Source organism: Gouania willdenowi, chromosome 6, assembly GCF_900634775.1.
Source record: "Gouania willdenowi chromosome 6, fGouWil2.1, whole genome shotgun sequence".
Taxonomy (NCBI): domain Eukaryota; kingdom Metazoa; phylum Chordata; class Actinopteri; order Blenniiformes; family Gobiesocidae; genus Gouania; species Gouania willdenowi.
The window spans coordinates 9,904,909-9,928,304 of NC_041049.1; the positions used below are offsets into that span (position 1 = coordinate 9,904,909).

Genomic DNA, 23,396 nt, shown 5'->3' on the forward strand with positions numbered 1-23,396 from the left:
TGTATTCTTTGAAGCATTAATGTTAATTGATACAATTGCAATGCTTTGATTTTAGTGAGGTTAGCACACACTCAGCCGTAAATGCAATGGTACTAATCATTTCTTTTGCTTTTTGGTTTCGGCCAAGAATTTTCATTTCGGTGCATCCCTAGAAATAATTCTATATAAAAAGCCCTAAATACCGTTTCATTCCCCTTATTTACTAAATAAGATTCTTTAAATTGTGTGTTATCACTAATTCATACCATCATTTCATTATGCTCTACATTTGCAGTCAAAATGTTGTAGTCGGACAAAGGGGGTACTTACATTCAGAAACAAGATTAAGGGGGTACATTAGCCAAAAAAGTTTGAGAACCACTGCTCTGAAGGGCCAAAATTGTCCCCCGGGCCTTGAGTTTCACACGTGACATAGTAGATGAAAAAAATGGCTTCCACTTCACTCTATAGTGGGACGTATTCTGGGAAAAGTTCAATAATTGTGCCATAACTTTTAACAATTATTAATGCAGGTGCCTTTATGTTGCTGTTGATAAAATAAATAAATAAAAGAAACTAAGCTATTGCATTGGCGCCCATTTGGTTCCTTTTAAAAGTCCAACTAAAAACAAAGCCAATTGTTTTTACTTTCCTGTTTTAATGGTCAGATAAGTTCATTTCTCCATCTTGCCAAAGTCTGGACTCAGTCTTTTTCTGTCTTTTGTACAAAGCTGTCTGAAAAAAAAGTGTCATTTCACACGATCAGATGATCCAACTTAATTTATTAATGTAATATTTTGTGTCAAACCAACACTGTGCTGTGTCCCATCAGCCCTTCTGTCTCACGTTACTTTAAAGGTTTTTTTTAACTTGTATATAATGTCTCTCTGCTCAGGGACATCAGGTTTTGATTCCGGTCACAGAAGGAGTTTGTGACTCAGAGAGAGCTTCTGCAAATGTCAGCTGTTGTTTTTTTAATGATATGAAGGTTGGGTAATTTATAGAGGTGGTGTGTTTTGTAGGAAAACTGAATGTGTTTTTCTTTGTTTTTTTGTTTTCCTAAATAAAAACATCTTTTGTGCACGATCGAGTGTCAACAATTTAGTTATTAAAACAAAAATGCCAGAATACACATATTACATCTAGACAGCATGGATATGTAGTTTTCAACAATGATTTATTGGCTCCTTAAGTGCAAAACTGATGTTTAAAAATTCCATTTCACGCATTAGCTCCAATTTTTTGCATGAGAGTGAAATTTAAAATGCTGTTTCAAAAAAAAAATATATCTCTAAAATTTTCCAAATATCACCTAACATGAATCCTTAATATTGTGATTATTATTTTTTTTTTTTTTCTTTTTTACAAACATTGAAAATTCATCTCGCACAAACTTGCAAGTTGGGCTCAATTTTCTATAAATAAAAAAATCTGAGTGGATTTTTTTTTGTGTAGGAAAGGTGTCAGTTGAGCAAAACTGGTTTAGTTTTATTAAGTTTTACAGTTTACAGACAGAGCTGAGACTTTCAACATGGCTGCTGCTTGATTAAAGGGTGTGCAATGTCTGATTTGTTTGGACGCCCCACCCCCACCACCCACCCTCCTGAGTCGATGGACTCAGTGATGATGTCATCAGTCCTAGATCAACAGTGATGATGTCGGAATTCTATAGAATTTTGTAGACGTTCTACAGTGACAATGTCATCAGTCGCAGCTGGGAGCAAATACAATTTTCAAGGGGGCGCTGTTGTAAGTTCAACTCCCTACAGTGTCTTTGCTAAAAGCCAAAATATATGAAAACACAACAGTTATCACTCTACACTAGGGATGTAACGATTAATCGTAAGGCAGTTAAAAATTGATTCATAGGTATCACGGTTGATATCGATTTTCTGAAAATTGAATCGCAGTACTTTTTTTAACCAGCAGGCCCGCCGCCTACACAAGTGTAGGCGGCGGGCGGAGTCTGCTAATACTTTCTTTCTGGCTGCCTTCTGCTCTTAAACATGTTCATAAATGATTCCTTACCCCTTTAGCACCGAAAGAATATCTGTAATATTACTTGAATATCTGTAAAAGTCACGTTTTTCTATTAGCGCTGTCTGCTAGCATAGCTTCTCTTCTTCACTGCAAGATATCTGCATGCCAACCGACCACTGGGTTACCAGCGCCCTCTGCTGGTCCAAACAAATATGACGTAAATCAGTGCAATCACGGTTTTTTTTTTTTTAAAGTCCAATTGTTAAGGCACAAAATACATTTTCAGTTGCACTTTTAAAAGAAAAAGAACTATTATGCAGTTTTGCATTGTTTATTATAGAACCAGAATTTAAATTAACAGGCTTCATTTTCATTTGTATTATTCCTTTATTTATTTCATTCAAGATTTATTTTTAGTTAAATTGCATTGTTTTGAATAGTTTATCAAGGAATTCTTTTGACAATGATAAATAAAAGGAAAATAATACAGTATTTTCTAGTTTTTTTCCCAAAAAAAAAATTGTCTACAGTCCCACTTTGTAAAATAAATCGTGAGAGAATCGTATCGTGAACCCAGTATCGTGAATCGAATCGTATCGGGAGTTGAGTGAATTGTTACATCCCTACTCCACACATTTCACAACTGACCTAAATGTCCCTGACGTTCCACCTTCAAACACAACCTAATTTGGCCATCCATGAAAAAGCTACTTAATCTCCCATTTTTCCATAGCAACACATACTTCCTACGGACACTGGGCATACGCAGACCGACCGGAATTAACTTCAAGCGGAATGTTCACAAGAAAGAAGAATTTAAGTCTGTTTACACTGCCAGATTTCATCCCGATTCAGAAGATTTTGGTTTTGTTGTTGTTGAAAAAGTTACCTAACCGCCCACTTTTCTCTAGCAATACATACTTCTTACGGGCACTGAAATAGTTAAACAAGAATGCATACAAACTAACAGAACATTGGACTGAAAAAAACAAAAAAACAACACTAATTCAAAAACAACCCATCCAAACTAACAAATCATGAAAATTAAACCCAAAAAACCCAAAAACTTACCCACAGATCCCAACTCATGACAGTTGTTCCGGCTGAGCTGTAATTAGTAATCTTAATGCAGCTGTGACTAATTACACTAGTGGCACTAGTCGTCAGTACTCAGTAAAAGTATAGATACTTGACTCTGACAAAAGTAAAAGTACTGAAGTTGCTCCCTTACATGAGTAAAAGTATAAAAAAAGACATGCTACTAAATGTATTTGATTAAAAAAAGTAAAACAAATGTCCCTTCAATAATAAGACAGGGTTTTTAAACCAGCAAATTCCATATATTTTATTTTTTTAAGAACTTGTAGAATACTGGTACATGCAAAAAAGTTAAACCTGTTACATTTGAACACCTGGAGAATTTTGTTCTCATAATGAATACTATGTGTAAATAAAATGTCAAGGAAAAAAAAGTGCAAATGACCAATAAAACCCAGAGCAGCGTTGAGTTTAACACTGTGAAGAACTTGTGTAAAACTGCTACAGGACTCCTCTAGTTTCTCGGTTGTTGGTTTGCGTCTTTTTACGTTGTGACGTCATCTTTGAAGGTCTTAAAAGTAACGAGCACATTTTTAAAATGTAAGGAGTAGACAGTACAGATATTTGTTTAAAAGAGTAAGGGGGAAAAGTAAAAAATGCTCGTTTAGAGCAGACTTTTGAAAGCTGCCGATCGGATGCGTACGTCTTCACGGAGACACGCGGTTTTCAAAAACATGCTGGTTAGTCTGTTGGTTGGTGTGTGTGTGTGTGTGTGTCTGTTTGTGTATTACACTGATGACATCAATGTTGATGACATCATTAGTGTTATTAAAACAATGTTTAACAGGAGTTCCACAGTGTGGATGGGAAAATGAATGGGATATATTTATATATCTATATATTTTCTTTTGGTTGCTAGAACATCACCAAAATTTAATCAGCTGTTCCTTGTCCCATTATCAACATTTCCTGAAAATTTCATCAGAATCCATTCATAACTTTCCAAGTTATTGTGTACAGACAGACAATGTCGTACTGCATTAGCTTAGCATTAAGCATAGAATAGAACACTGATGATGACATCACTGTTGATGACATCATCAGTTAGAACATTCTTAAATGAAACTCTGATGACATCACTGCTGATGACATCATCAGTTAGAACATTCTTAAATGAAACTCTGATGACATCACTGCTGATGACATCATCAGTTAGAACATTTTAAATGCCACTCTGATGACATCACTGTTGATGACATCATCAGTTAGAACATTCTTAAATGAAACTGTGATGACATCACTGCTGATGACATCATCAGTTAGAACATTTTAAATGCAACTCTGATGACATCACTGTTGATGACATCATCGGCGTTCTAAAACAATGTTTTTAACAGGAGTTCCACAGTGTGGATGGGAAAAGTAATGGGATATATATGACTATGACTATATATAACTGAATCAGCTGTTCCTTGACCCATTATCAACATTTCCTGAAAATTTCATCAAAATCCGTTCATAACTTTTCAAGGTATTGTGTGTAAGTTATTGTGTACACAACCAGATAAACAAACACACAAACACAAACTGACCAACATATTTCCCAAAACCGTTTTCGTTTTCGAAAGTAATAAATACTCGAGTAAAGTACAGGTACCAGAAAAAACTCCTTAAGTACAGTAACAAAGTATTTGTACTTTGTTGTCACCTCTGGTGATATTCAAAAATGTACTGAACTAGATGTATATTAGATATGAGATACTTATAAAATGTACTTCACAGAAGACTTTTTTCAAAGGGAAATACTGTATTTATCTTTTTATAAAAAAAGAAAAAAAAGAAGTAGAGATAGGGATACGTAAAAAAACATTTACAGGTCAGGAATTACACCCGTTCAGTCTAAACACCACAAGTAAGCATCATATTACCATGTAAGCAGCAGACCGTTAAAAGACATCAGTAATAATATTATCAATACATAGACGTCCACTGGTCATCCTGTAGGTGCTTAAAAAATGGCGTTCCACAGAGTTCACACGTTGGCCTCTGTGTCTTTCCAAACCTGTAAAAATGCTTTTCACTGCAGTCGACGTTTGTTTTTGAAACACCGTTCACCAAACCAGGAAACACAACTGCCATCTGTCCTTTGTGTGCTTTGATGATAGAAGCCGTTCACACATTGACTGCATGTGTGCTCTGGTGTTGGATTACACATGAACATAAGGAGAGCACGCACAAACACACGAGTGAAAACATACAAATGAAATTACAAAAACCCTCGTCCAGACAAATAAATGACAGGATGGCTTCATCTCAATATGGAAGTGTTAAAGTGGAGACCAAATATAACACAATTATAAAGTTTTTTACATTTTATTATCACTGTCAAACACAGATTTGAGTAGTGTTGATTATTATTATAATTATCTGCTGACATGTTTGGACTGTCAACAGCCAGTCTACGTCAGAGGAGTTCTGCTGATCGCCTTTGATGGATACTTTGAAGTTTCACTTGACTTCCATGTAATAGTTCCATTGAGATTGATTTTGGACAGTAGAAACATGTCAGGAGATAAACATTTCATGAAAAACCTTGTGTGAATAAACGAAACCTCAACTTAACATACTATTCAAAAAGAAGACAAAATAAATCTCGCTGGAACTAGTGTTGATTATTTTCATTTATGTATTTATTTAGGTTGTATTTGAACAGATTACCAAACAATCTTTAAAATTATACAGTCTACGTCAGGACACAATAGGCAGGAGTGGTTCAAGCCCATAATATTGTTAACAGTGACCTCTGCTGAATAATTATTTGCATTACAGCTCTTATTTATATATATATATATATATACTGTATATAGCACTTCTCTACAACGTCCCCTAACAGCCTCTGTCTACAACTTTTGCCCATTTACTCAGAATCGTTCGACACAGAAGAGGTGAGAGAACATGAGTTTGAGCTGGAGCTGATACAACGATTGAAAAAATGTCTTCTGCCTCGAACGATATAAATGACTACAAAAATGGCGTCCGGGTTTTTCATATATATATATATATTAAGTCTTTCAAATATATATATAAAAACACACATATATATATAAAGTCGTTCATATATTTATAAAAACAAAAACAAAAAAACAAAACAAAAGGCCATGTGTATATAGACATTTTTATTTGACACAAGTTTTCCAAGCAACAACCAAAACCTAAAATTGGAAAGAATCAAAAATATTGTAATATTTTCATTTTGTTTATTTTATTATATATTGTGTAAAAATCCCCCCAAAACTAAAATGTACTTATCGTCCTAGGCTCTAACACCTGAATCCATCATATTTTTTAAATTGCAAAAAATAAATAAGTTGGTTACCTGCACCAAAAGCAGCCCATAGTATATAATTAATGAGCATTTAACAATCCCACATGTTCAAAGCATTTTGAGTTTTCAGTTGAAGTTTGTGTTTCTTTGTTCAGTATTTGTTGTTATGTAACAATGTCTCCGTATGCCATGATGACTTTATCTGTAACTGTGTCATTTCCACTTTCTGGTGTGCTTATGTTGATTATTATCATAAGTACTCAATCAGATACTCTGGATATATCTGATTAGGATCGAAAATGACAAATATTTTTGAATTAGTCATGTCATCCACAGAACTTTGATAATCATTTCCATCATCAGGTTTTATAAAATGCCTGTGTCCCAATGTGGATTTTCCAACAATCACTCGAGCCAAAAACATGACTTTGGTGGAAAAGCCCCATGATGCACCTGGTAGCTTGCCTTCTCTGCTGTAGCGGTCTGCATATGATGCATATTCGGCAAAATATATCCCTGCAAGAGACACGTCTCTGTTATACTGATTTACAATTACCTGCAAATAAAGGGCTGTCACATCATTACCTTTTCCATATACGTTGCCATTTTTTCCAGCTAGTCGTAGATCAAAATTGTACTTGCAAATGCTGTCCATATTTTCTGTACTTGTCCCATGAAAAAGTCGTCTCTCTTCAATGTGTTTGACCTGATGAATCTTCATTAACTGTATCTTTTTCCTTTAATGTAAAAAAAATGGGCAGAAGTGACATTTTTATAATAAATCAATGAAACAAAAGCCAAATTTAGAGACAGTTCTACCTGCAGTAAAACTCCCAGAGGTCCAGATTCTGTATTCTCTTGATGGATAAAATGTCATTGTTCAACAGCCTTTCGTTTTTCGTGAACTTTTCCACTGTCTGATACTCATCGCTTTGATTAGTCAATGGGATCAACTATAAAACAAAACCAAACTCAGATTATAAATATTATATTATAGCATATATAATAATAAACAAGAAACATAACAGAAACAAAAGAACAGTCACCACACGCACACACGCACACACGCACGCACGCACGCGCGCACACGCGCACACGCACACACACACACACACACACACACCTGTAGCTAACCTGCTATGTGCTAACCCTACATCAAAACCATTGGCCTATTTAAAGTCTTTATCTTATTTTATCCCTTATTTTCTTGTTATTTAAAATAAGTATTTAAGTCACTTCATTAGAAAAAATCCTGCTAACCAACATTTTCAATATGAATTTACAGGCTTTGGTGTAACTAAAAAATGCGATAAAACGATTAAGACACAAAATAATGCGTTTTGTTAGGCATAGATTTTTCAAAGGTTTTAGGCCACATTTGTAAAAACAGTGGGGATCCCTTTAATGCTAACAATGCTAAGTACAGACTGTCAGGGCAAAATTGTTAGTTATGTTAATTAACATATTTACTCATAGACCTTATTCTTTTTAAGGCTTTAAGTTGAGACGATTCATTTCTGCTGTCTCATGTTTTCTGCTCTCTTCTCGAGGTCAGCTTCCAAAAACACTTCTTATCCCTCAGACACAGAGGCATCACACACTCACATAGTCACACATACACACCCAATACACATCCATTCATACACACAAACACCATACACGCACACACCTCCAACACTCACGACAATCAGGAGATACCAGAGAACTGGTTGTTTTGACCTAAAGAAGAAACTGTCTCTTTTCACTCTCTTCTTTCACCTCCTCTGTCCTCTTTATTTCCTGGGGGGAGGAGGGAGGGGGACTGAGGGGGAATATATGTGATGAGTTAGAACTGTGGGCCACTCGATCATCGGACGTCCGCCCGGGGCGGTCACTAATTTTGTCCATCTTTGTACTCTATAAAATCATCAATGCCTCGCCTGGACTCCATCACTCAACCAGAGCAATAAATCATGTCTCCAAATGAGGTCAACCGCAAATTTGCCGTGACAAGATATTTAGGCATTCCTAAAGTCGTTTCAAAGTTGTTTAGGTGCCTCAAAATAACTGTGTTACGCATGTGGTTAGCATTAGTATTTGTTAGCTTTTGGGAACCAATTGCTTGTAGCATACAGCTTTTTAATGCTAACACTGCTACGTATCAACATTTAAGCATTACTCAAGAAGTTTAACCAGTTAAATGCATGTGGTTAGCACGAGCAATCCAATATTACCACCCTTTAGGCAAGTGCTGTGTCACATTACATTTCAACAGCTTTCAGTGTTTAAATTATGTATGAATACGATGTTATAACTTTTTGATTTATTGGGCTGAACCCCAATAAAGGCAACAAGGGTTAGGCCAATCTGTTTACTGTATTTTATTGGCATTTTACAGGCAAAAAAAATAAAATCTAATAAAGTAATCCAATAATTAAATAAATAAAATACATCTAAATTATAGAGATTATGTTGATGATTATCACAGCTGACATCCACACAGGCCTGTATAGTTTATAGCACCACAAGGAACTTTACACCCATATATTCCAGTCATTTATTTACATGATACAACATATTCTTGACTATTCTATACCTGATATGAGCGCGTAGGATCAAGTTCCTCCCAAAAAACTGGAGCAGCAGTAAAACAGGAGCAGCTTTGAAGAGGAAAAAGAAAGTTAAAGTTAGTGTGCTGCCAGTTTTGGTTTCACTTCTTCACAAACAGAAGAACAGAACAATGACTCATTTCTCATGTAATAGCATGTGTGTGCTATTCACATTCAGAGAATTCACCTTTTATCGATAATGACGGGACTTCGCTTGATACTTCTCTCCTTCCCTGTGCTGAAGTCTGTATGTTTCATAGCTGTGAAGAAAAACAGAAAACATTTGTCAAATGTTTTAGAGGCAAATATAAGCAGCCTAAACTGAAACACCTGAAAAATCAATGCCGATGAATGAGCCTATGTTGAGGTGGCAAGTGTTTCTCAGGTAAAGCTGTTCCAACTCTTCACTTCTAAAAGGGTTTATAGGATGGTCCTAAAGGACAAATGGAGAAAAGAACAAGAAATCAGCATTCTCTTAGAGCCCTTTGGCTTTGCACTGATTTAAATTGGGGATCATTTACCTCAAATCTGTGCCATCGTTGACAGTCTGCCAAGAAATACCAATAAAACTGCGTTTCAGAAGTGTCCATAGGTTCCTCTTCATGGATGGTAGATATCGCCCTAGAAAAGATAAAACAGATTAGAATAGATAAAAACCACAAAGGAAAAGCCTCAGGTAACCTGCACTCAGATACTAAATAGAACTCTGTATGTGTCACTCATGTAAATGGTTACAGTGACACACCCTCTGACGCAGATAAATCTAGTTTCAGCCTGTTTGTCTAATACAGTGTTAAGTGATCTCTGCTGACTTATTATTTGCATTACTGCTCTTATGGTATATATTCATTTCAATTCCATTCAATTCAACTTTATTTGTATCGCGCAATTTACAACAGTCATCTCAATGCACTTATCAAAATATAAAATTCATAATAAGAAAGAAAAAACCCAACATGAACAAGCATTTAGTGACAGTGGGAAGAAACAACTCCCTTTGAACAGGAAGAAATCTCCGTTAGAACCAGGTTCAGAGGTGGCAGACATCTGCCTCGACTGGTTGGGGTTAGTGGACAGAAGGACCAACAGAACAGGATAGAGAGATAGAACATCAGAGTGTCTCACACTAGTTGAGCTGTGAACCACTGATCAGGAACTGCCATCATCAGCTTCACAACACCTGAAACAGAGCAGAGAGAGAAGGGAGAGGAGAAGGCACTGACTGCAGAAAAACATGATACAGTATTATCAAGTCAGCCTGCCTTGGCCTTGGGCCTCACTCCCAGTGGCCTAGTCAGCATTTATTATAAAGCCCATGTCCGCTCTAGCGGTTATGTTATGTTATGATCAGTGTTTGGAATAATGGCATTTAAAATAACGGCGTTTGTTTTTCAGTAACGGGGTAATCTAACTAAGGACTTTTTACGCCGTTACAATGCCGTTATCATTACGGAACGTTAAATGCGGTGCGTTACATGCATTGATTGAATAAACTGTGATCCAAAAGCACCACTGGCTTCATACTCAGCTGTAGTGAGGAGGTGGGTTAAAAACAAGGTGAGCGATTATGATTGGCTAAGGCGGCGTCATGTTCCATGGTAGCCAATCAGAGCCATTGTTTTTACACGTGCCAGCACACGCAACACACACACACACACACACACACTACAGATTTGATGAAGCAGCATAAATGGCGAGCGGGGATCAGTCTGATGAAAAGTTGGCATTTTTAAGGTGGCGATACAAACACTACTTTAAATTAATTGTGGTCAAAGGCAACAACGTGCATGTGAAGTGTTCATTATATCCAGGAGTGAAGACTTTGTCGACATCTGTTGTAAGCAACTCAAAATTAATGAAGCACCTCACGACACACGCATCTAAAAAATCTGAATTCTTTGACATATAGCAACGTTTTTTTTTTTAACAGTAACGCAAATAGTTTCTTTCCTTGGTAATGAGTTACTTTTATTATAGAGTAATTTAGTTACTAACTCAGTTACTTTTTGGAACAAGTAGTAACTATAACTAATTACTTTTTTAAAGTAACGTTCCCAACACTGGCTATTCAGTCCTCTTTAGAACGACTGTAAATCATAACCAGCTACATCAGAATTTGAATCTCTTCCCATTTATTGAACTAGTAAATGTGACCGTTTACAGACGAGCACATGTCCGCTTTAGCGGTTAGATTATGTTATGATTCAGTCCTGTTTATGCAGACTGTAAATCATAACCAGCTTCATCAGAATTTCATTCTCTTCCCGTTTATATGAAATCTAACAGCGACTCCAAGGACTGTAAATGCGACCGTTCACAGACGAGCCTATATCCGCTCTAGCGGTTAAGTTAATGCTAATATATGGTATACGCTTCAGCATATAAGTAGGTTTTGAGTTTAGCCTTAAAGGTAGAGAGGGTAGCAGCCTCCCGTACTGAGACTGGAAGCTGGTTCCAAAGGTGAGGAGCCTAGTTGCTGAAAGCTCTTCCACCTGTTCTACTTCTAGACACATTAGGAACTTCCAGAAGACCAGCAAACTGAGAACGGAATGTTCTGCACGGACAAGAGGGCACTAATTGGTCTCTAAGATATACAGGAGCTTGATCATGCAGAGATTTGTATGCTAACAGGAGGATTTTAAACTCTATTCTTGATTTTACAGGAAGCCAATACTGCAGAAATATGCTCTATCCTGTTTGTTCCAGTTAGTATTCTGGCTGCAGCATTCTGAATTAACTGGAGACTTTTTAGTAAGTTATTGGGACATCCTGAAAGTAGGGAGTAGGATTTGTTTTTCAGCATGTCATGGCAAATTTGCGGTTGACCTCATTTGGAGACATGATTTATTGCTCTGGTTGAGTGATGGAGTCCAGGCGAGGCATTGATGATTTTATAAAAAAGGTTTATTATAAAACTAAATAAAAAAAGAGTACAAAGATGGACAAAATTAGTGACCACCTCGGACGGACGTCCGATGATCGAGTGGCCCACAGTTCTAACTCATCACGTATATTCCCCCTCAGTCCCCCTCCCTCCTCCCCCCAGGAGATAAAGAGGACAGAGGAGGTGAAAGAAGAGAGTGAAAAGAGACAGTTTCTTCTTTGGGTCAAAACAACCAGTTCTCTGGTATCTCCTGATTGTCGTGAGTGTTGGAGGTGTGTGCGTGTATGGTGTTTGTGTGTATGAATGGATGTGTATTGGGTGTGTATGTGTGACTATGTCAGTGTGTGTAGGCATGTGAGTGTGTGATGCCTCCATGTCTGAGGGATAAGATGTGTTTTGGGAAGCTGACCTCGAGAAGAGAGCAGAAAACATGAGACAGCAGAAATGAAAAGTTTCAACTTAAAGCCTTAAAAAGAATAAGGTCTATGAGTAAATATGTTAATAAACATAACTAACAATTTTGCCCTGACAAGCATCACTCTGGGCCAAGATATTCCTGATTTTAGAGCTATTACGGAGGTGGAAGAAGGCTGTCCTTGAAATCTGTTTAATATGAGAATTAAAGGATAAGTCAATATCAAAAATAACACCTAAGTTTTTTACTGTGGTGCTGGGTGACAGAGTAATGCCATCCAGAGACACTATTTGCTCTGATAATTTCTCTCTGTGGTGCTTTGGACCAATAGAATTACTATGGTTTTATCCTGGTTAAGAAGGAGAAAGTTACAGCTCATCCAGGATGTGATGTCTTTAAGACAAACCTGGAGTTTTAATAACTGATGAGTTTCATCTGATTTTATTGACAAATAGAGCTGTGTGTCATCTGCATAACAATGGAAATGTAAATCATGTTCTCTGAAAATGTTGCCTCGTGGAAGCATATATAATGTAAAGAGTATTGGTCCCAAAACTGAACCTTGTTGAACTCCATGATTAACTCTGGCGTGTGCTTAGGAGAGATTATTAACATGAACAAAGTGAGTTCTGTCTGATAGGTAGGATTTAAACCAACCCAGCGCTGTTTCTTTAATCCCAAAAACATTCCAGAAACTTTCCAGTCTCTGCAGCAATAAATGATGATTCACTGTATCGAAAGCTGCACTGAGATCCAAGAGCACCAGAACCGAGATGAACCCTTTCTCTGAGGCTAAGATGATATCATTGGTTACTTTTACTAAGGCAATCTCTGTGCTGTGATGGACTCTAAAGCTTGATCTAAATGATGAAGCGCATTCTTAGAAATCAGGCTCCACTGAGAGATGCACTGGCCCTACATGCAACCAAGGTCACCATGCCAACAACAGCCAAACTGGAGAAACTGAAGAACTTGAAGACAGTCTTGGAGCATTGCAGGTGTGTTTTTTTTTATTGTTCAAAGTGTGTGTGCACACTAGTCTATCTGCTATCTGAACTGAGGTGTTTTTATTGTCATTGCAGTTATGTATCTGAACCTCAAGGAGGAGAGAAGTTTGTTTCCTGCTCTTTGGTGTTGCCGGCAATGTGTCATCCTTCACGAGTGATGGAGGGCTCTGAGGATGACCCGGCTTACATGGCTAGATTCAAGGAGACCTTCTCAACGGACATGGAGAAACACGAAGAAAAAATTAACATTTCTTGGTTTAGGGTTGCGACAGCACTGGATCCTCTGTTTAAGGACCTCAAATGTATGAACCGACCAGAAAGGGCTGAGATGTAGTGTGCTATCACTGCTTTGCTCAGGGGGGTTGGAGAGGCCTACACAGCCACAACAACCAGCAACCACAGAAGAAATTTTCAGCTCTGATGTTTGCCCCAGACTCTTCATCTGATGAAAAGGAAGACATTATTGCCAGATGTGTGGAGCGCTACAAAGGGAGGATTTTGGGTTATGTTTTATTTCTACCCATGTGAAACATAATGTGTGCTATTTGCTTTGAGGTGATATGTTTAGATGAAAAATTAAAAATGTCTCTGCTGTGATGCAGAAGGATCAATTGTTTATTTTAAGCTCTTTGAAAACTGAATGTTTAATAATTCTTTCCAAATGTTGAGTTGGACACTACATTGTCCATTTTGAATTCATGTTAATGTGCCCATTTGATGATTCCTGTTGGGCTGAGTTTTAAATGTTGCATTAATAAATATTTTTGCATAGTGTAAGCATATTGGTCCACTCCTATGTTTATATATTTATAGAGTATTATAAAGTTGAAAAATATGCGATTAATTAGGGATTAATCATGAGTTCATTATGGAAGTCGTGCAATTAATCGCGATTTAAAAAAAAATCATTTGATATATATGAAAGTCTGAATATACATAAGAAAAGTTTGAATATATATATATGAAGGTCTGAATATGCATATGGAGGTTTGAATATATATATAAACTTGCTTTATATTGAGGACAATATCCCATTGTCTTTTAGGTCTCACATATTATTTCAAATCCTACATTTACTCTTTCAAATAATCATTTATTTTCTATTTTTAAGGTTTTATAAAGGAATTTCAAAGAATTTCTTCAGAACAAAACAAACAAAACAAAACAAAAAACAAAACCCAAAAGGCCATGTGTATATAGACATTTTTATTTGACACAAGTTTTCCAAGCAACAATCAAAACCTAAAATACAATTAAAATGAGCATTTAACAATACCAAATGTTCTAAGCATTTGGAGCGTTCCTTTCGTGTAAAGAGAAGTTGAAGTTTGTGTTTGTAAAAATGTCTCCTTATGCCATGATGAATTTAGCTGTTACAGTGTAGATGACACTGTAACAGCTTTAACCACTTTAGGGTAGGGATGGGTATTGGCAAGAAAGTTGCAATACAACACACAGCACAATACTTGGGTCACGATACGACATTATCACAATATTACGATATATTGCAATACATAAATGTCTATACATAATGCATAGTGCTCTCTGTCACTGAACCCAATGGCCTGAAAAGTATGAGGAAAAAAAAGTGTTAAAAAAAAAAAAAATTATTTTTTATTTAAAATCGGCACCCAAAAAATCACGATATATCGTGAAATGATTTTTCTTCACACCCCTACTTTCTGGTGTGCTTATGTTGATTATGCTGTATTCATGAGTACTCAATCAGATACTCTGGATATATCTGATAAGAATCGAAAATGACAAAGATATGTGGATCAGTCATGTTATCCACAGAACTTTGATAATCATTTCCATCATCAGGTTTTATAAAATGGCGGTGTCCCAATGTGAATTTTCCAACAATCACTCGAGCCAAAAACATGACTTTGGTGGAAAAGCCCCATGATGTACCTGGTAGCATGCCTACTCTGCTGTAGCGGTCTGCATATGATGCATTTTTGGCAAAATATATCCCTGTAAGAGAAACGTCTGTTATACTGGTTTACAATTACCTGCGAATAAAGGGCTGTCACATCATTACCTTTTCCATATTTGTGGCCATTTTTTCCAGCTAGTCGTAGATCAAAATTGTACTTGCAAATGCTGTCCATATTTTCTGTACTTGTCCCATGAAAAAGTCGTCTCTCTTCAATGTATTTGACCTGATGAATCTTCATTAACTGTATCTTTTTCCTTTAATGTAAAAAAAATGGGCAGAAGTGACATTTTTATAATAAATCAATGAAACAAAAGCCAAATTTAGAGACAGTTCTACCTGCAGTAAAACTCCCAGAGGTCCAGATTCTGTATTCTCTTGATGGATAAAATGTCATTGTTCAACAGCCTTTCGTTTTTCGTGAACTTTTCCACTGTCTGATACTCATCGCTTTGATTAGTCAATGGGATCAACTATAAAACAAAACCAAACTCAGATTATAAATATTAAGCACAAACAGTGCTATTATAGCATATATAATAATAAACAAGAAACATAACAGAAACAAAAGAACAGTCACCAAACACACACACACACATACCCGTTTTTATCACACCGTGAGGACCAATGACAGAATGGTGTCTTATGGGATCCACCCTTTCTGAAGGTCATACAGATCTGATTTTAACTTCTAAAATCATGAAAAATTTAAGGGAACACACAAATCACTTGAAACATCTAACACTCACTGAAAAAGTTCAAACCTGAATTTTCGTGAGTGATATTTCAGGAGGTGGACCCCACCAGGGTAGAAAAACCAACACACACACACACAAACACACGCACACACACACACACACACACACACACACACACACACACACACACACACACACACACACACACACACACACACACACACACACACACACACACACACACACACACACACACACACACACAGCTAACCCTACATCAACACCATTGGCCTATTTAAAAACTATCTGATTTTATCCCTTACTGTATTTTCTTGTTATTTAAAATAAGTATTTAGAAAAAATCCTGCTAAACAACATTTTCAATATGAATCTACAGGCTTTGGTGTAACTAAAAAATGCTATAAAACAAATATGGTGCAAAACAATGCGTTTTGTTAGGCATAGATTTTCTAATTAGGCCACATTTGTAAAAACAGTGGAGGATCCCCTAACAACGCTGAGTTTAGACATTTAAGCATTCCTAAAGTCGTTTCAAAGTTGTTTAGGTGCCTCAAAATAACTGTTACGCATGTGGTTAGCATTAGTATTTGCAGGGCTCTCAAGTTTTGAACTCAGTCAAGAGTGAGATTTTGGCTGCAGTGGCAGAAATGATGTCATTGCCTAATTTGAGTAATTGGCCATTTGCATGTAATTGTAATGGACGCTGCAGGAGAAGAATAACCTCATGGGAGAGAAGAAAAGTTAGTAAAAAACACACCTTAAATATGTTTAGAACTACAAGTGAACTTTCTTCTGTTGGTTCTTGTTTTTCATTTTTCTTGATTTTACCATTGAAAGAGGCCATTACGTCTCAAAATAACTAATCAATCGATCTTTATTTGTATAGCGCCAATTCATAACACATGTTCTCACAAGACACTTCGCAGAAAGCAGGGCGACATGATCAACATTCATGTCAGCATTTAGAATAATGACCAATCTGAGCTTTATGACAGGAAAGAACAAAACGTTTTTATAGCAATTTTGTTTTTTTCTGTCATTCTGTGTATGTTTGTTGTTGTCTTACTCGTTGTGAAGCATTTTATGCATTTCTGTAGTCTTTTTGTGTATTTCTCCTGTAAAATATGTTTATTGCAGTCACATTGTGTATTTATGCTGTCATTTTGTGTTATTTGGAGTATTTTTGTGTATTTCTATTGTCGTTTTGCTTGTTTGTTAGTACTGTGGGTTTGCAGAGTCATTTTTTGTGTTTTTCTTGTGCTTTTGTGTGCTTTTATTGTCATTTTCTGTAATTTTGTATATTTTTCTAGGTAATTTTGTGTATTACTGTTGTCATTTTGTTAATTTTTGTAGTAGTTTTTGGAGTATTTTCTGTGCATTTCCTGTATTTTCCTGCAAAGTTGTATTTTTTATTTTAATCTATTCTTGCTCTTGTTTTGTGTATTTTTCCGTCATTTTGTACGTTTATTTTGGGGGCTGCATAAAATTAAACCGAGTGCCGCTGTTGTCGTTTTTTTTGTTCAGTTTTCTTAATTTTGGTTTAGTTTTTAACTTTATGCTCCACAAAGGTGTCGCCTCTGCCCTGACTGCCGCTGAATGCTGCGTGACAGAAACTGTGCCACTGGCTACGATTACATGATGTTTTTTGATTCATGAGTGTTCTGCTTTATGTTTACATGGAAATCGTAATTCCCGAACTGAAGTTCACATGGGAAGCCGGTTTATTCGGCTTTAGTTAATTCGGTTTTAGGTCTGGGGGTTGGGAAAGCTCTGATTGGACAGGGGGCAAATGTGACGTATCTCGTCTATCGGGAAAACACACACAACAAACCTTTTATTGTCGGCTGTAACACAGAAGACCACACATGAGAACTGTTTTCACTTTTATTTTGATTGTAGTTTTGAAGCAGAAGCCGGACAATAACACATTTTGGTCCACGGAGCGAAGAAAAATAGGACCTAATTACCGGTAAATAAAGCCCAGTAAAACTCATAAACAATAACCAGTAATAAATAATTGCTTCCTGGTAAAGATAGTAGCTCTAACAACAGGTAAAATGATAAACTTGGTGATATTACAGCCTGTGCAGCAGTATGGGGACGCATTTCCTCTGTCTCCGAGTTTTAGTACCACCCGTCTGATGAAGCCTGCTCCATTTTCTGATCGCCGTGTGTGTTTAATAAGTCCACGTGTTTGTGTTAATTTCCGCACGTTTATGCCTCCGTCCATCCACTCTTTTCAATAGATCCATGTCTTTTAAGGCTCTTATTATTACTATGTCGGCTCTAGTCCGGGTGGCCATGTTGGATTACATTGTCACCAAACGCGTCATCGCCGCAAGTATTTAATTCGGAATTAAAAACGGAATAAACCAGCCACCTAATTCGGCATTAAGTTTAATTCGGAATTAAGTTTAATTCGGCATTAAGTTAAATCGGCATTAAGTTTAATTCGGCATTAAATTTAATTCGGCATTAATTCGGAATTAAATTAGCATTAGGAATTAAGTGTTTACAAGGTTAGGTTAAAGAGGAATTAACTTTTATTCCACTTTAAAGAGGAATTAAAGCTCCCATTTAAGAGTATCCTAATCAACTTTGACTTACTTTCATACTTGTTTCGATGTCTTCCTCTTGTTCTTCTCTGTTCTCATTTTGCATTCGTGTTGTGAACTTTTTGCATTTGTGTTCATTTCTTTAAATGCATTCACCTGACACTTCCCAGCCACCGAGTTTCCGCAACGGAAGTGTTTCCAACGAACCGGTATTACAGATGGACACGTTTCTGGCGGATGTTTTTAACCCGCCAGAATAGAGAAGAACAAGAAAAAGACATGATTAGGATACTCTTATATTTTTCATATTAGGCTATCATATCATAATACCGGTCCGTCGGAAACACTTCCGTTGTGGCCATTTTGCATTTGTGTTGTGACCTTTTTGCATTTGTGTTCGTTTCTGTAAATGCATTCACCTGACACTTCCCAGCCACCGTACTTATAGGTTATATCAGCATAAATACATAGTAAATGAAACAAATTCCTTGTCTAATCTAATGTTCATTTGAACTGTTCTTATGATTATTTTTGCATGTAATAGTGTCTTTCTATGGACATGGAGTCTACTGCTATGACATTCATTCAATCAAAAATGACTTGATGTTTTAATATTTTTTACACGATTAGCTTTTTAATGACCTCCTTTCTGTTGCAGACAAGGAGAGCTGGGGTAAAGGTCGCACTGCCTTGGGCCACAGTGTTTTAAGTGGGATCCCCCTGCCTCTCTCATCAAGGCATCAAAATCTGCAACAAACACCTACAACAGGAGACATGTCCCCAGCTAAATGATTGAGAGTTGGTTGAAATGAAATATTGACAAATAAATGTATTTTGTCAAAATTCTTGTTAGTTTTCATTTCTAATTTCTGGTTCATTAAAACTAGCATTAGGAGGCCACAGTGCAGGGAGAGCTGCTGGCATGGAGGTAGGTAGAAATCAATTTTAAAACAGGCCAAAGCCAAGTTAGAAAAGGACACTTTTTTTTTCGCCGGAACGCATCAGGTCACTAAAGTCTCACTCTTGTCATTTTCTGAAACTTGGCAGCCCTGTTTTATGCCCATATATTCCAGTCATAGTTATTTACTTGATATGACATATTCTTGACTATTCTTTACCTGATATGAGCGCGTAGGATCAAGTTTCTCCCAAAAAACTGCAGCAGCAGTAAAACAGGAGCAGCTTTGAAGAGGAAAAACAAAGTCAAAGTTAGTGTGCTGCCAGTTTTGGTTTCACTTCTTCACAAACAGAAGAACAGAACAATGACTCACTTCGCATTTAATACACCTTTTCGCGTGACATCAGCACTTGACTTAGCAACGCGTGCTGCCATTTTAAGAGGGTTATACATTTGCCTGACGACCGCTATTTACCGCTGACAACATGGTGGAGATCTTGCAGTCTGGCTGATTTTTATCGCATAATGCCCAAATCCTGCATAGTATTTGGCTGTTATAACCATGCCTGCCTGAAGGAAAAGATAGCCTTCTACAGAATACCATTTGACAGAAAAAGGCCAGAAATAGAAATTATGGATCCAACAAACGCCAATCAAACGACGATGGAACTACATGGAGCCCAAAATCCAAAACCAAAGTGGTCGTACTGTATGTTTGCAGTAGACATTTTGTTAATGCTAGGTTGTGTATTTTGGGGATCTAATTTCTTCCTGACTCATTTTATGACATTGATTATGAATTATCCTACATTTAAATTGTAATTTATTCAGTAATGACTGAAATGTTTATGGCTAGTTAGCTAGCTAGGGCTAGGCCTAACTAGAGGGCTTTCATGCCGGGTTTGTGAATGTCAGAGAACCACGAGTACGCATGAGAAATTGAAATAAAATATGTAATGAAAAGAAAATTTCAATGTCTAACCTAAAGACAAGCAATGTGAAATTAACAATAAATATGCAATGCATTGACTTGTATATGAACTGTAAGTATATTAAATAAATAAATGTGCTTCATATACCCATTTATATTTTAATTTAGACTGTATCATTATTATTATATTATAAGCGGTGCTAGCCTAGCATAGCCACATCGCACAACAAGCCAATTATCATGATGACATAGGCCTATATAGGCACAAAAACACATACATAAGCCTAGTAAGTCCTCATCTTCTCCATTGTGTAGACGCCAGGGCTGTTAATGAGGTACTCGTAAATAGAGTTGGACATCATTTGGATTTTAACGATTATGATTCCAATTCCAATTCTCAATTTTGATTCCTGTTTTAAACGATTCTCGATTCCAATTCTTTGAGTTGTGAAGGTCAACAGGTCACAGATTTCACAGGAGAATTTTTTTTATTTGAAAAAAGTTTAATTTGGTTGCTGTACTGTAACTAGGGTATTCAATTACAAAGACTGAAACTGAAACTTTCTGAAATATCACTAGAAACAAGTTGGCAGCAGTCTAAAAAACAAAGAGCTGCAGCCCAAACTCAAACCCTGGAGTAGTCATGTGACAAATCAATCAACAGTTTTTGTTGAGAAAGATTATTATTATTATTATGGATACAGTAGAAACAGAGAGTAGAAACTATAAAAAATAGTTATATTTTGAGCTTGTTTATATTGTAGGGATATTATACACATAAATGTAATTGGAGTCTAAAGCCACAAAAATTGCACAACTTTAAAAAGAAAATAGACTAAAATAAAAACTCTTCACTCACATTGCCTAGAATGAATGTAGTGCGTGAGTCAGTGAGTGGTCGGAGGGGCCGATGGCACACTTTGGCAGCCTTGCTTCCGTCAGTCTGCCCCAGGGCAGCTATAGCTTATCACCACTAAGTGTGGAGTGGAAAAAGAATCCCTTAATTGTGTACAGAGACTTTGAGTGTCCAAAAAAGCGCTATATAAAATGTATGCATTGTTATTATTAATAAATGAATGGGTAAATGTGTGAACTGTATATATTGTAATAGTTGTATGGAGTGCACGTATCAATAAAAAATAATCATAAAAAAAAGCAACAACTCCCCCGGCCGTCACTGTCTGAAGAGCCGAGGCAGCAGCCCCTCCCCCGCTACAGAAAGACGGCAGCAGCAGAGGACTGTCCTACACTTCCTCATTTAGCGGGGCTAAATTAAAGCTGTTAACTTGAATAAGCCTACATTCTGAGTGAACTCATCCTTTAGTCACTCCCTAAGTTCATCATTTAAACCGTAGAAGCTGCGCTGTCTATGATACGGCCGGAGAAGAAGTAATCAGCGCTCTCTCTCCCCCCTGTCAGCCTATGGTCAGCGGCTCCACACACACACACACACACACACACACACACACAAACAGCAGTCGCTACAATCACATTCTGAATGCACCTTATGCAAACCCTGCTTAAACCAATGGAGCAAGCCGTGAGAACAAACTGGTGAGGGCATTTAGGAATCGAAAATAAAAAACCCAAAATGCAAACATCTTCGTAACGGTTTTGGAACCGGACATTCGGTGCCCGACCCTACTTGTAAATAGCAGGCCATTCTGGAACACCTGGATGGACTGATCATGATGTTGTCACCCCGAAAAGGTGTATAGCATGTGTGTGCTATTCACATTCAGAGATCTTTTTCAATTCACCTTTTATCAATAATGATGGAACTTCGCTTGATACGTCTTTCCTTCCCTGTGTCTTTATATATCATAGCTGTGTAGAAGAACAGAAAACATTTGTCAAATATTTTAGAGGCAAATGTAAGCAGCTTAAACTGAAACACCTGAAAAATCGATGCTGGTGAATAAGCCTATGTTGAGGTGGTATATGTTTCTCAGGTAAAGCTGTTCCAACTCTTCACTTCTAAAAGGGTTTATAGGATGGTCCTAAAGGACAAATGGAGAAAAGAACAAGAAATCAGCATTCTCTTAGAGCCCTTTGGCTTTGCATAGATTTAAATCGGGGATCATTTACCTCAAATCTGTGCCATCGTTGACAGTCTGCCAAGAAATACCAATAAAACTGCGTTTCAGAAGTGTCCATAGGTTCCTCTTCATCCATGGTAGATATCGCCCTAGAAAAGATAAAACAGATTAGAATAGAGAAAAATCCCAAAGGTAAAGCCTCAGGTAACCTGCACTCAGATACTAAATAGAACTCTGTGTGCGTCACTCATGTAAATGGTTTGTAGAGTGACACACCCTCTGATGCAGATAAATCCAGATTCAGCCTATGTTTGTCTAATACAGTGTTACAAACCAAACAGGCTGCAGGAGGCATCCTCACTATTATTATCCATTTTTTTTCTCGGTTTACCTGAACTCCTCCTACTGTTTGTCCGATTATGACAAATAAGCTATCAAAAAATTTGGAAAGTACCCGAGATTATGTTATCGCTTTTATAATTTGTAACTTTTAATTTTTTTGACTTATTACATTTTTTCTTTCCCATTTATTTCTATTGGAAATTTCAGCTTTTTCAACTGTTAAGTCCTTAATCTTCAGCCATTCTTCAACCGATTTGGACCATTCGACCTTTAACATGTTCAGTTACAACCTTCAACCCATTTCACCTTTTTTTTTCATCCAATTTCAACATTTTTTTTAATCCATTTAAACCTTTTCAACCCATTTCAACTTTTTTCAACCAATTTTAACTTTTTCAACCAACGTCTACGTTTTTGACCTATTTCAACTTTTTTCAATTTTTTTTAACCTATTTCAAAAATGTTCAATCTTTTTTAATGCTTAGTTAATGCTAGGTTAATGCCAGTGCTAGGCTAATGCTCATATTAGGTTGGGAGCGTGCCTATATTCCCACAGCCCCATGTTCCCACATTTCCAAGATATTTTTCAAAATTAGGCCAAATGTTCCCAGAAATTCCACATCTCTACCCCTGGTAGTTAGGGGTTCCCCACCTATCCATGGTTTGAGGGAACTCCGTTTCCAGTGCTGTCTTCAGGGCATTTTCAAAGTCGCAGATGACAAGTTGAGGGCACCAATTGTGGTGGGTTACTTGTCTG

At 36.9% G+C, this 23,396-nt stretch overlaps 2 protein-coding genes across 2 annotated transcripts; both read right to left on the reverse strand.

Moving 5' to 3' along the window:
* Positions 1–6,167: 6,167 nt before the first annotated feature.
* Positions 6,168–9,665, reverse strand: LOC114465027 (protein mono-ADP-ribosyltransferase PARP11-like). The gene is made up of 7 exons (XM_028449752.1): positions 9,432–9,665; positions 9,241–9,343; positions 9,098–9,170; positions 8,898–8,961; positions 7,142–7,275; positions 6,908–7,059; positions 6,168–6,838 (listed from the first exon to the last, which is right to left on the reverse strand). Exons 1-7 carry the CDS (start codon positions 9,498–9,500, stop codon positions 6,573–6,575), a joined length of 861 nt encoding a protein of 286 aa, XP_028305553.1. The 5' UTR covers positions 9,501–9,665; the 3' UTR covers positions 6,168–6,572.
* A 5,182-nt stretch (positions 9,666–14,847) lies between these two features.
* On the reverse strand, positions 14,848–22,549 carry LOC114465026 (protein mono-ADP-ribosyltransferase PARP11-like). The gene is made up of 7 exons (XM_028449751.1): positions 22,347–22,549; positions 22,156–22,258; positions 22,019–22,085; positions 19,548–19,611; positions 15,495–15,628; positions 15,261–15,412; positions 14,848–15,193 (listed from the first exon to the last, which is right to left on the reverse strand). The coding sequence occupies exons 1-7, from the start codon at positions 22,431–22,433 to the stop codon at positions 14,928–14,930; spliced, it is 873 nt and encodes a 290-aa protein (XP_028305552.1). The 5' UTR covers positions 22,434–22,549; the 3' UTR covers positions 14,848–14,927.
* Between the last annotated feature and the right edge of the window lie 847 nt (positions 22,550–23,396).